This window comes from Sturnus vulgaris, chromosome 5 (assembly GCF_052056855.1).
Source record: "Sturnus vulgaris isolate bStuVul1 chromosome 5, bStuVul1.hap1, whole genome shotgun sequence".
Lineage (NCBI taxonomy): Eukaryota > Metazoa > Chordata > Aves > Passeriformes > Sturnidae > Sturnus > Sturnus vulgaris.
The window spans coordinates 1,209,267-1,222,083 of NC_142247.1; the positions used below are offsets into that span (position 1 = coordinate 1,209,267).

Genomic DNA, 12,817 nt, shown 5'->3' on the forward strand with positions numbered 1-12,817 from the left:
CTGGAGAAAAACACAGTGGGTTTCTGTTTGAGCTACGAGCTGGAGCTGCAGGAATGCATGAGAGAATCTGAATGACACAGCCTGCCTGTGACACCTGAAACTGCCAGCAACTGAGTCACTGGGGACTGGGAGGATGCTCATTTGGAAAGACTGAATATGTAAGTTATTTGAAAATTTATGACATTTTTTTGGTCTTTTGGTGGCAGTCCTAAAAACGTTTCTCTGCTTATTTAATAGAAGCAAAGCAAAAGCTGTTCTTATTTTCTTCCTAAGAATATTAGTTCATGACACACACACACAAAGCAAGTTTCTGCAAGACAAGAATGACTTATTCATATTTTTTCTTTTTAGCCTTGTAAATAAACTCATCTATTCAAAAATCAATATGAAGCTTTCCCTATAATTAGAATATTTAGACATTAAAAAAATCTGAATAGCTGGGAGGAAAGCAGCCATGTGGAATGTGTCTTCATGCATCTATCTCATGGTAGAATTGGGTTGGGGTTCAGGCTGATGGAAAAGGAAACTGAGCCATTGCACTGAGCATGTTTGGAAGCTGCTCATCCCATTTCAATATATCATATACTCTCCCTTAATTTCAGTGCAACATCAAACTGGGTTTTTTTTGGTTGGGTTGTTTTGGGTTTTTTTTCTTTTAAGAGAAGAAGGCTTGGCTGACCTTGAATAAAATCAATTCATTAAAGTCTAATGACAAAATCAGGATTCCATTTTCCAGCTACTTTCCAGAAAGGAAAAGCTTGCATTTGTGCTGACAACTTAAAGTGTGATCAGTGAATATCTACAAAAGAAAAATCAATCTGCACAGATGGTCTAAATACTTGTAAATTTTTGTGTGCTTGGATTTCAACACAATTAATTTTTCTGCAGAGGATTAAGAAAGTAAAGAATGTTCTATCCCATTAAGTCAGGCTATTAAGTGTGAATGTAAAGTGTAATTAAAGCAGGTTTTGTCACTTGCTAAGTCTCACTTTTCATCATGACAGTGTGCAGCAATTCTGTCCCCAATCAGTTCCTCCAGCTCTTATTTTCCTGATCAGAGTTGCACAGGCACTAAATATTGTCCAGGACAATGACAGAAAAAGGATGGCAAGTGTCACACACTATAAGCCATCAACAGTGAAGAGTTAAATGTACTTATCACTAATAAAGCAGAAAGTAGAGAAAATAGTTTTTTGAATTAATGTTCCTTAGCGGTTTTTAATATTTAAATCACAATTAGAAGTGGAGTTAGCTATGGGATGCTGATGGGGCTGGCTGGCCCCAGGTGCCCACCAAGCTGCTCTCCCACTCCCTTCCTCTTCAGTACAGGGGCAGAAAAAATGGGAGAAAAACCCTACTGGGTCAAGGTAAAGGCAGTTCAACAAAAGTAAAAGCCACCCATTAGTTAAGGGAAGATAAAATATTCTCGATTTCTGATCAGCAGGCAATGTCCAGCCCCTTTCCAGGAAGAAGGGCTGCAGACAAATGTCACAATAATGAGCACAGCCCAGCAATTAACTCCATCCCAGCCAGCCCCAACACACAGGGACAACCAATCCAATTCATGTGAGTGAAATGTGATAGTTGGCCAAAAAAAAAGCAAAAAAAAAAAAAAAAAGGGGAAAAAAAAGAAAAAAAGCTTTTTCATTACTTACTTCTCCACTGCCTTGCAAAAACCAGCAATGTTTTCATTACTTCCTCCATCTGCTTCAACCAGCTGGATTGACCAACCTGCAGCCTAAAAACACCAAAAAGACCCCGGAATAAACAGAGCTGAGTTATTTACATATCAGAAAGACCATGAGGCTAAACTTGAATTGAGTTCCACGAGAGCCTATGGCTCCTGCCCTGACGTGATGGAGTTCCAAAGTGACACAAATGACCCGTTCTGGCTGCTCCAAAGGGACACAAATGACCCGTTCTGGCTGCTCCAAAGGGACACAAATGACCCGTTCTGGCTGCTCCAAAGGGACACAAATGACCCGTTCTGGCTGCTCCAAAGGGACACAAATGACCCGTTCTGGCTGCACTCTAAATGCTTTCAGAAATCACAAAGCAGCAGCCCTGGGTAGGAGCTGCTTTTCCTCTCCATGCAGAACATGAGGAATTTCAGACAAAGCTTTCCCACTTCACCTGCTATCAAGGCACACAAGTTATCACTCCAAATGCAGATATTTAGTTTACAAAAGGGAGAAGGATAAACTGAATCTCATGCCCCAGTGTGTTTCAATCCTTATTTTCTCCCTTTCTGCCCTGGCAGGAAGCTCAGCATCCCCTCAAGCTCCACAAAGCTGTCCTGGGACAGAGAGGAGGGCACCAGGGGACTCTACAGAACACGAAAAATCCACACCTATTTTTGTGAATTCGGAGAGCAGAGGTCTGAGCCACTGCTGGGGGGTGAAAAATCCCTCTGTCTGTTTGTCTGGAGCTCTCTTCAGCCACAACATCCCCTCCAGGAAAGAATTTAATGCTATTACATCTGCAAGCCCTGTCTGCTCTTGTAGGTGGAGACATTACAAGGCTTAACTGTGGAAGAGCTTTTAAATCCCTCCAGAAAGAGAAGGGAAATGTCACAGAAAAAGAGACTGAGACGTAGCAAAAGGTTTATTTTAGAATTTGAATAAAAATTTATATAAAAGCGTGGAAATGTATTTAAAAATAGCTAATAAACAGAACTTGGGGTTCTTTTTGGCTGGCCAAGAAAGTGCAATATGCATTAAAAGATGCAGGGTGGGAAATTTTATTTAAAGTTTAAAAGGCAGGATGATTATAAAAGAGGAGAGATCTGCTGGGAGCTGGCTGGTGGGGAAATCACGATGGCAGAACTGAAAGCTCAAAAGTCAGAAACCTTATGTCAATACAATGAGACCCAAAACTGATGGTATGTGGTATTTACATTATCCACAATTCCACATAAAGCATTAGCAGAGTGCATATGAAATTTAAAGCTACTAAGGGGGAATCATCAATAGAGGGGAAAATTGAAATTGCCTGGTGGGAAAAAACAATGGATAATTCTGAGGGTGTAAATAATAGGAGAGTAAAATGAAATTTAGCAATTGAAACTAATAGTCCATCATTCCCTGGTTCTAAGAACTGCTGAAGAAGTTCAAAATCCAGTGAAAATACAACACCTCCACTGGTTCATCCTTTCTATTTTGTTTAGGCACCTACCTTACAATTTGTGTCCTCAGACAGTAATAAAAACTTCTGGGGGAATGTTCACTATTTAGAAATTATGAGTGATTTGGTAACAATAGCAGCCTCCCACAATTACCTATTCATTAAAAAAACCCCAAACTACAAAACCAAGCAAAGGCTCCTTTTTCACCTGCAGCTCTGTCCTTGAAGAGCAGGTACAGTGCCCTGGAAACTACATGGAAAAAGAGAAATAAGTGAAAACTAAGAAAATTAGGATAAGAAAAGGTGAGGCTGGGCCATGATCTTAAATGGGACTGAAGGTATTAAAAGAGCAAAATCACAAGTGCAAACTAAGAAAGGAGAAACAGAGAGGAATTGAGCAGGAAGAAGGACAAGAATTGGAATGCATGATTTGCCACAAAAACCTGGGAATGAATCCCCACATCCTCGTGGCATGAAAAATATGATTATATAATTACTAAATTATGGAAAAGAGGAGCCTGAGAGCCCAAAGCTGCAACCTGGATCCTCTCCTGCAGGACACAGGAGTGACACAGGAACCCTCTGCTATTTTTTCATCTTTGCTGGCAGCACCTCTGAGTGATTCCTAAAGGCAAACAGGAATCCTGTGCAGCCCAGTAATAGCCTACACATCTGGAAAACACCATTGCTAAGTCACTCTGATCCATTCTGGTGGCAGAGGTGCATAAAGGAGAGAAAGAGCTCCAGCTCCATCAATGAATCACAGGGGTGAGAGGTTTAGTTTGCTCATGTCTTCTTTTCACACAGTTTCCAGAAACTTTACTTTCTTCTTCTTCTTCTTCTTCTTGCATATCAAGGCAAAATGTTAATTACATGATCACATTATTGCACATTATTTTCCAATAGGAATTGAGTTTCCCTGCACTGCAAAGATGTTAAAGGAAGGCAGTGAATGAGACAGAAGTGCCTATGGAGAGAAATAATGACAACAGGAATGAAGCAACTGAATGCATCCCTTGATGTCTGCAATCTTTTTCATCCAAAGACTTCTCACATTATGTTAATCAAGTCACCTAAACCATCCTTCCAAATATGAACAATATGAAGAATATGTAGAATAGTGTATTTCTCATTTCTGGAGCACCCAAAACACAATCAGGATGTTTGGTGTGCTGATGGGACTTGGGTGAAGATATGAGTCTTGTTAGTTACTCTGAAAACATTGGAATCTAAAATTACATCCTAAATATCACAGATGGAGTAGCTAAATATATTAGATACTTTTTAGGTTTTATTTCAGTTTTCTTTCTAATATGGAAAAAAAGAACATCTCTTTTCAGTAGGATGCTGTGAAGATAGTTACCTTTACCATTTTTGAACATCTGACCTGTAATGAAAAGGCCAGAAAAAAAATAATGTTTCCTTTATTACATTGGACATATTTTGATTAGCAGACATTAAATAAAGCCTAAGGCCATACAACTGCAGCCAAGAATGGATCAGAATGCCATTATGATTTCAGCAGTGTGAATATTTATTTCCCCTTGCCCACCTATGGCCCATTCCAGTTCCAATCTCTGTGTCTCAGCACCCTTTGTATGTCACTCTCAAGTCTTGGTTCTCATCTCCTGCTACCTGGCTGCATTATTTACTTGTTCTGGACCTCTCAAACCCAACCTGTTCTCATTCTTTTGCTGTGGTGTTCCACTTTTCCAGCCCTTCTGATTGTCCCACTCAGCATCAGGTCTGTCACCCCAGCCCTTGTCTTCTCCAAAAATCCCAGCCCAGCAGCAGTAACTACTTTATAGTTTTTTATTTTATTTTTTGTTTTTTTTTCTCTTCCCTCTCTCTAAGAGTTTCTTTCACTCTTATTTTCCCTTATCATCTCGGGGTTCAGCTGCCAGCCCCTTCCCTTGGCTCTCTTTCTGTCCTGACATGGCTTTTTCTCCCTGAAGGAATTCCTGTGACCACAGTGAATTTTATGCTACAAATCAATTCACTCCTCTCTCCCATTTCTTCCTCTTCAAGCTAAACAGCTCAAATACTTCCCTGACTTAATCAAATCCTCCCACACATTCGATTGTAGTTGCCCTTGACTCACTCAGCTCTTCTCTTCCCTCCCCTATAATTCTCTCCTCCTCCCTCACAGAAGCATTTGTGCCTGGTTTGAAATGCTTGCTTCCTCCAGCACCTCTTCTCTCTACCCATCCTAGGATTTCAATCTCCTCCTGCTCATTTGTATCCCACTATTTTCTGCTTTTCTCCTGAGAAGGCTTGTTCTTTTTATCATCATGTCAGCATGCTTTAGTTTTCCTATCACGAGTAAAAAGCAACAACAGCCTTTTGTCTCCCCACCTATTCTTCCCCTCCTCTTTTGTATTCGGCACCGAAATTCCAAAATGCAGCGCACAGGATTGGTTTTAAGAGTTCTTGTCCTCAGATACATTTCCCCCCCCGCTGCCTTCCCATCTGTCTGGGCCTGCATATGTTTACTTTTATAGTTCTTCTTATTCAGAGACACAGAAACAAGTCAATCAAGTGCCTCTTCCCCTTTGCTGTGTGATACTGTGATCACTGGGAGTTAAAGGCAGGAGGTGAACCTAAACTGTCTTTTAATATTCATGGTGCAGAGGGATCCTGTAGGCTATTTCAGGATTCCTACAGTGATTCAGAATGCTAACAAGGACTGGAGGAAAGGCAGGATTTATCATTTTCTTTTCCCTTCTCCGTATCAGGATTTGGAAAGAAAGAAAATGAGGACAGATATAACATCACAGAGAGAGTCATGGGAGCCCCATAAGACATGGTTATTAAAAATGGCAAAATAGAGCTATGAACACCTGATGGAGGAGGGAAAAAAGAGAAAGGGTTTGCCTCAGTCAGACAGCTAAAAGCCAGAGTGTGTGTCAGAGGATCCAGCTTCACAGTTAAGAGTAGATGGGTCTATTTTTAGAAAATAATTATGTATGCACACAGAAGTGCATGCAGAACATGGGGAAGGTAGGACAGGCTATGCTTCATCTCTCAGGATCAGGATGTGTCAGCCAGACTAGACACAGAGACAGTAATCTGTCTCAACAAAAAACCCCCAAAAAATCCCCCCAAAACCCAAAAAACAAACAAACAAACAAAACCCAAAAAACTCCCACCAGATTCAACAGAATGTATTGTTATTTCGAGTCTCAGCTTTCATATCAGACAATAAAGATTTGTTATCTTATCCTTCAAACACAACTTACTCTACATTTCTCTACTTATCCTTCTCTGGTAGTTTTATGCTTCAGTGAGCCATAAAATGAGCCTACTGGAGCATTCTGGACCATAATCTGGATTCTCTTCTGGTATAAAATTCTTTTGCTTCCCCTGAGGCATAAATGTTTAATTTTTCATAAGGTCTTTAAATTAAGTGCTTCTAATCCATGTTGCAACAGTGTGAGTGAATACACAAAGTACAAGGACACAAACCAGAACAAAAACCTTTAAACACTGTTAATATAAGAAGGTTTAAATACCTCTGTGTTATGTCCAGAGCCCTGGGGATGGGTAGGACCTATGCTGCATCTTCTGGAATTGTTGGTTAAAAAAACTTCCCCATTCCCACTTTCTTCTCTCACTTTTTGTCCAAATGGATCATTGTCTAAGAAAACAGGACTTGGAGCACCCAGACTGTCAAAGCCTATCTGAAACTCCAGATTTGTGGTGCTCCTTTCCACACTGGGAGCTGAATTTGCACTCTGCCTGCCGTGGAGCTGTCCCTGCTGGGAATCCAGCACGGAGCAGCTCCTGCAGGCAGGCACTGGAGGAGATCTGGAGCCCAGAACTGTGCCTGGATTGCCAGGGAAAAGCTCTCCATGGGACACCACAGGGTGACCGTGGAGGTGATGGCCAGGCACATTCCTCATGGAAAAATCTGATGGGAAAAACATTTCTTCGTGAGGATGTGGGTGGGATGAACCGTAAAAAATGAATTCGTTGTTGACTTCATCAATTATTGGATCAAATCCCAGGGGGATCCTTCCATCAGAACCACGATGAGCTGCTTGGGGCCCAGGCTGCCCCTCCCAAAATTCACTGTGTGAGAAGGGCATCCTCCCAAAATGTGCCATGGCTGATCCTTCACTCCACTCCTTTCTGTCCTCAGGAAAATCTCCCAATAATTCCAAGGTCAAGAGAGCAACGTTCAGAGCTGGAGCCACAAAGCACTGAAATGAAGCACAGAATGGAAGTTAAACCCCAAAATAGCTAATATAATGAAAGCACTACACTCATCTGGTCTTTTTTTTTATTTTAGAGCTTTCTCCAGAGAGTGGAAATATTATCTTAATGTGGAGCTTGATTACTCTTTTGTCTGATCCTTATTTCCAGACAAATTATAATTAATGTAGTTAGAATAATAACAACAAATTACTACTATTGTTATTATCCTTGACTACTAAATAATAGCAACAGGATGCCTGAAAGAGCTGATCTAAATATTAAATACTGATTTTTGACAAATATTAAAGAAAATCTCTCTGTTTTTTCCCATCATTTCTACACTTGCATAGCACACAATGCAGGAAAGAAAACTTTATATTAATGGTTGTCAGTCTCATTCACATTTTCCTCCTTTTCTGCCTCCAATTCCTTCATATTCTACCACTTTTTATCTTAGGGTAATCAGCTGAAGAAAGTTAAATCAAAGAATATAGAAGACATGGGCCTCCAATTAATAATCCCCAAAAGCTAGGATATGGCATATATAAAGGGGAGGAGAAAAAAAAATATATATTTCAGCCTTTTTTTTTTGGTTTCTTGTTTTGCAAAAGAAATTTATCCTCAAAGCCTGAGACTGGAGATTTTTTTAGTAAATTAACAGGCAAGGGCATGAGCTTCTGCAGCTCCATCATTAATGTTACTACCAGCAAAATTCCTGACCTGATTTTGGCACGTGCCAAATACTCCAATGGCTCAGATGGGCAGCATGCACTGGAAACTGCTGTCAGCAGCCATGAGGATAGAAATGTTTTTTTTTTGTTGTTTTTTTTTTTTTAGTTCTACAACCAAAGTCTATTCTGAGCCATTTTCCCTAAAGGCCTTGGCCTGTTTCTGTATTTACTGATAGAGATGTAACCTAAATGCCCCAAATGACACAGAAACAGCAACAGCACACACTGCACACAGTTGTGCTGGAATACTTGATCACCTAAAAGAAATAGAGACATTTGATTTAATAATTCAGTAAAAAAAAATGGATTCCCTAGAAGAAAAAAGAAAAAAAACTGTTGAGATAAAAATGTGCTCAGAAATTGCTAAAGCTTAGCTCCACAAATAGATTTTCCATTAAGCCCCCAAATTCTGTATTAGTTTAGATAATAGGACCTTGCAATGAAAATCTCTGTTACAACAGAAGAGATTCATCCCAATTTTATTTATTTTTGTTTCATTTTAACTCAAACTCTAAGTGACATAACCTTCTGTCACCCACAGTGTGGAATGAGAAATGAAATGAAAACCTAACCAGGCTGAAATAAAACCTGAAATTCAGAGGCTGAACTACTGTTTCAAACACTGCACTTAGTAATTCCACGTGTGGCATGCTTTGGTTTGCTTTAACACTGCTGAAAAAAACCCCTCACATTTATGAAATAACACTGGGCCAAAGAACCAAAGTGATGCATACCACTTTGAATGGTGATCTAAAATGCAATTACAGTTTTGCAGCTTTCTCTCAGAATGAATCCTCAAGTTCACTGCGTTTTTAGATAAAAATGACACCACTAAAATTAAAAAAAAAAGCATAACAACAAAAGATTCTTGTACAAAATTGTCCTAATTTACAACTTTCTCTGTTTTTCATTTCTACAGCAGGTAAATAAAAGAAAGAAAACGAGAAAGAAAATGATATAGCCATTAAATCAAGAATTACAAGATATTTCACTCTTTTTTTAACTCATCTTGAAAACTGGGATGTTTCAGGAAGAAATAGAAGATCAAATAATGAAATCTGCCTCCAGTCCCATCTTCCTAAAAAAAAGCTTGGCTGTCTGGAAGACTGCAAGGCATAAAAAACCCTGTACCTCTCACACCTTTCCATCTGTTTCTAAAATAATTTCCCTTGCATTTCAAACAAATTCTGTTTACGATGGCACAGAAATGTCAAATGTAAAACCTGGCTCGTTCACCACTGTGTTTTCCTGTACCCTGTGCTCAGGAGCATCCTAAGGGCTTGTGTGCAAAGTTCAGGGCAGCTCTGGCTCTGTGCCAGCCACTCTTTCACCTTCTGAGCCTTGTCAAGTGCAGGGATAAAACAGTTTTCAAAAAATCACTAAGGAGGCAACATTTATATGATTTTTCAAAAAAGCACCCGAGTTGTTTCTATTTTTTTTTCTTTTTTTTTTTTTCTTTTTTTTTTCCCTTGTGGTTTCTCCATCCAAATTTAATTTTGGAGGGTTTGGCTTTTTTTTTTTTTTTTTCTCCTACAGCTACGAAGCCCTCCTTGTCTATTGGAATCATCGTGTGGTTCTGGGATCAGGGGCTTTAAGGGAGAATCCCAATCAATACTGTAAAATATCCAGCACAGAAAAAGAGACCTGAGAGTCTCACAGCACTGCAAGTACCACAATAATACTTTGCACAGCTGGACATGCACGTGAATCCTGCTAAAAAATCCTGGTAAAAAATCCTGGTAAAAAATCCTGGTAAAAAAATCCTGGTAAAAAAATCCTGGTAAAAAAATCCTGGCAGGTTGGGGGCTCAATTTTCCCTTTGAGCAGATCCCAGGAGGGGATGATTGGGACACTTGCTAAGCAGTAAGGATATTTATTACAACTCCTTACCCGAAACACAATATTTTGGAGGGATTTGGAGCCTCCTGTGCCTTCCTGCTCACAGACATTTCCCTGTGACCCGTGTGCTTTTCATTATCGAGGAGGTGTCACTTTGCCATCAGGAGTTTTTCTTTCCTGTTTAACCGGTTTATGGCAGCGATGATTCTCTTCCCCAGTCATCCCTCAGGGAAAATTCAAACTGCAGGGAACACCTTATCTATTCTCCCTCTCGATTTGGTAAGCCAACCGTACTTTTTAAACTTTTATTTATATATAGAGTGGCAGATTACCTCACACTTTCAGTGCGGGTTTCCAACACGCTTAAAATAACGACTTTATTAAAGGGAAAGAATTGCCTCTTAGGAAGATTTCTGCACAAAAACAGGATTAAAAAAAAATAAATTTCTCTGCTCCAAGAGGAGCTCCCAGCTGCTGTCATGGGAGGGGACAATATAAATGATGGCAGAGTGGCTTTGGCTCCTCAGTGTCAGAGCTGGGATGGCACAAGGGATTGAGCCCCCAGCCTGCCAGGATTTTTTTACCAGGATTTTTTAGCAGGATTTTTTACCAGGATTTTTTACCAGGATTTTTTAGCAGGATTTTTTAGCAGGATTCACGTGCATGTCCAGCTGTGCAAAGTATTATTGTGGTACTTGCAGTGCTGTGAGACTCTCAGGTCTCTTTTTCTGTGCTGGATATTTTACAGTATTGATTGGGATTCTCCCTTAAAGCCCCTGATCCCAGAACCACACGATGATGTGAAAATACAGCTGTTGTTCCAATAGACAAGGAGGGCTTCGTAGCTGTAGGAGAAAAAAAAAAAGCCAAACCCTCCAAAATTAAATTTGGATGGAGAAACCACAAGGCAAAAAAACCCAAAAACCCAAAAAACCCCAAAAAACAACAAAAAACCCACAAAACCAAAAACAAACAAACAAACAAACAAACAAACCAAAAAAACCCACCCAAAAAACTTGGGTGCTTTATTGAAAAAGCAGTGGAAGAACCTCCCTTATTTTGGGATATTTCCCAGGGACCAGTGAGGGTTTGGCTGCTGTAAAGGGTGTGAAAAGCTGCAGTAAACACAGCACTGGCCACCTTCCACCACCTCCAAGAGCCTCCATAAAAGGGAGCACAGAGGGAATTCCCTGGGGGAACACTCGCCTTCACACTTCATACCATTCCATAAAAAGTTACACAGTGCTCCACTCAAGTGGCTATTCCAAATTCAAGTAAAAATCCCAAGGTTGTGACAGGCAAGGAAAATATCCTCAGGATTCAGGGAGGGAGGAAGTGTCAACAAAACAGTATTTGGGTTAGAAAAAGCCATACAATAAGATTGAACACATTAGGATAAAGCATATAAAGTTAATAATTAATATCTGATATCTTACATCTGATAAACTGAAGTTATAATTTGAAAAAAAAGCACGGCAGGATAAAAGCCCCAGCCTTTAAAGCATAAAAGCTGTCAGTGATGTCAGTGCGATTTCAAAGCAGTTAGACAAGGAAAAAACTTATTTCGGTTGGTGAAAGCTGGTGCATTTTTTGCCAAATATTCTCCATATATTCTCTTAAAATATCAGCTTGCTCTGTGAGCTGTTTGGTGGCATTTGTGCTGTACTGTGCTCAGACACAGTGACCACAGGGAAGTGACCCTGAGAGAGGGGAACACGCCAGTTTTGGGAACTGAATTTCAGAGTTTTTGTGGTGTGGCTTCACCTCACGGGGAGTGGACACAGCTGAAGGAGGAGGATTGAGAAAACAGGAAAACACTGATGGGAAAAGCTCATATTCCAAACACACAAAACACAAAATGAGCTGGCACCCCTCTGCCTCTCTCCCCATGGGCATTTCTGGGAGAAGCCCCTGAAGGTTTTTCTTGGGAAACTCTGAACATTTCCAGAATTTTCCCAGGCTTTTAGGGTGGCCATAATTTTGTGCCTCCCACTAAAGGAGCAGACAGGGAACTGCTGAGTCACTTTCTACCCTAATTCCTCCTGGAACTACCAAGAGTTGTCTCCTCCTCTTTTGCTGGCATGTGGGACACAATTTCCCGAGACAAAAGCAGCAGACAGTGCCCGGGATGTTTCCTTTCTTTCTGTTCGATATTCTCGCTGCTCCACCAGCCGGCAGGAGCCACAGACTGAGGAATAATCCGGATTTGATTGAGCTCTTTGGAGCCAGGTCTGACACAGAGCAGCAGCTGCCAAAATAACCTCTGCACACCCCCAGAATGGAGCGGGTTTTACTCACTCAGTGTTGCTTCACAGGAGATTTCTGAAATAGAGATCTGGTGTCTGAAGCCTTGGGGTTTCGAGTAATAACAGGGAGCTGCAAAGGGAGTGCAGCAAAGTGTTTGAGCAATCCGTGGGGATGGAAAACTGCAGAGAGCTCCAGTGAGGAAACTGCTCCATTCCATGAGATCCATCCTCTGTGCTCCTATTCTCCAGTGCCACCTGCTGTCATTCCCCCAAACTGAGCTGGAACACAGAGCTCTGTGTCCACTCAGCTTTATTCTGGCTCCAGGGGACACCAACATTTCTGTCACCATCACTGACCAGGCTGGTCCCTCTCAGAAAGCTGCTCCTTGTGGGAACAGTCACGATTGTCCAGCTCCTGCTGGAAGAGAGAGCGATGGAGCAAAGAATTCCTGCACCAAAGTGATGAGAAAGAAAGAAAAGAAGAAAAAAAAAAAAAAAAAGAAAAAAAAAAAGGATTTTGTGTTTAAGCAGCAGATGAACAACAATACTGGTAGAGAGAAGAGAAGAGAAGAGAAGAGAAGAGAAGAGAAGAGAAGAGAAGAGAAGAGAAGAGAAGAGAAGAGAAGAGAAGAGAAGAGAAGAGAAGAGAAGAGAAGAGAAGAGAAGAGAAGAGAAGAGAAG

The 12,817-nt window shown here is 40.7% G+C and overlaps 1 protein-coding gene across 2 annotated transcripts in view; it reads right to left on the reverse strand.

The window, feature by feature from the left end:
- Window positions 1-12,351, reverse strand: part of PIK3C2G (phosphatidylinositol-4-phosphate 3-kinase catalytic subunit type 2 gamma) — a 187,720-nt gene extending 175,369 nt beyond the window's left edge. For both annotated transcript variants that reach the window (XM_088164523.1, XM_088164524.1), the window contains exons 1-3: window positions 12,189-12,351; window positions 6,636-7,325; window positions 1,656-1,738 (exon numbers count right to left, since the gene is read on the reverse strand). In XM_088164523.1, the coding sequence (XP_088020649.1) occupies window positions 1,656-1,738; window positions 6,636-7,229 (677 nt within the window). In that variant the 5' untranslated portion in view covers window positions 7,230-7,325; window positions 12,189-12,351. The remainder of the gene's footprint in view (window positions 1-1,655; window positions 1,739-6,635; window positions 7,326-12,188) is intronic.
- Window positions 12,352-12,817: the final 466 nt, after the last annotated feature.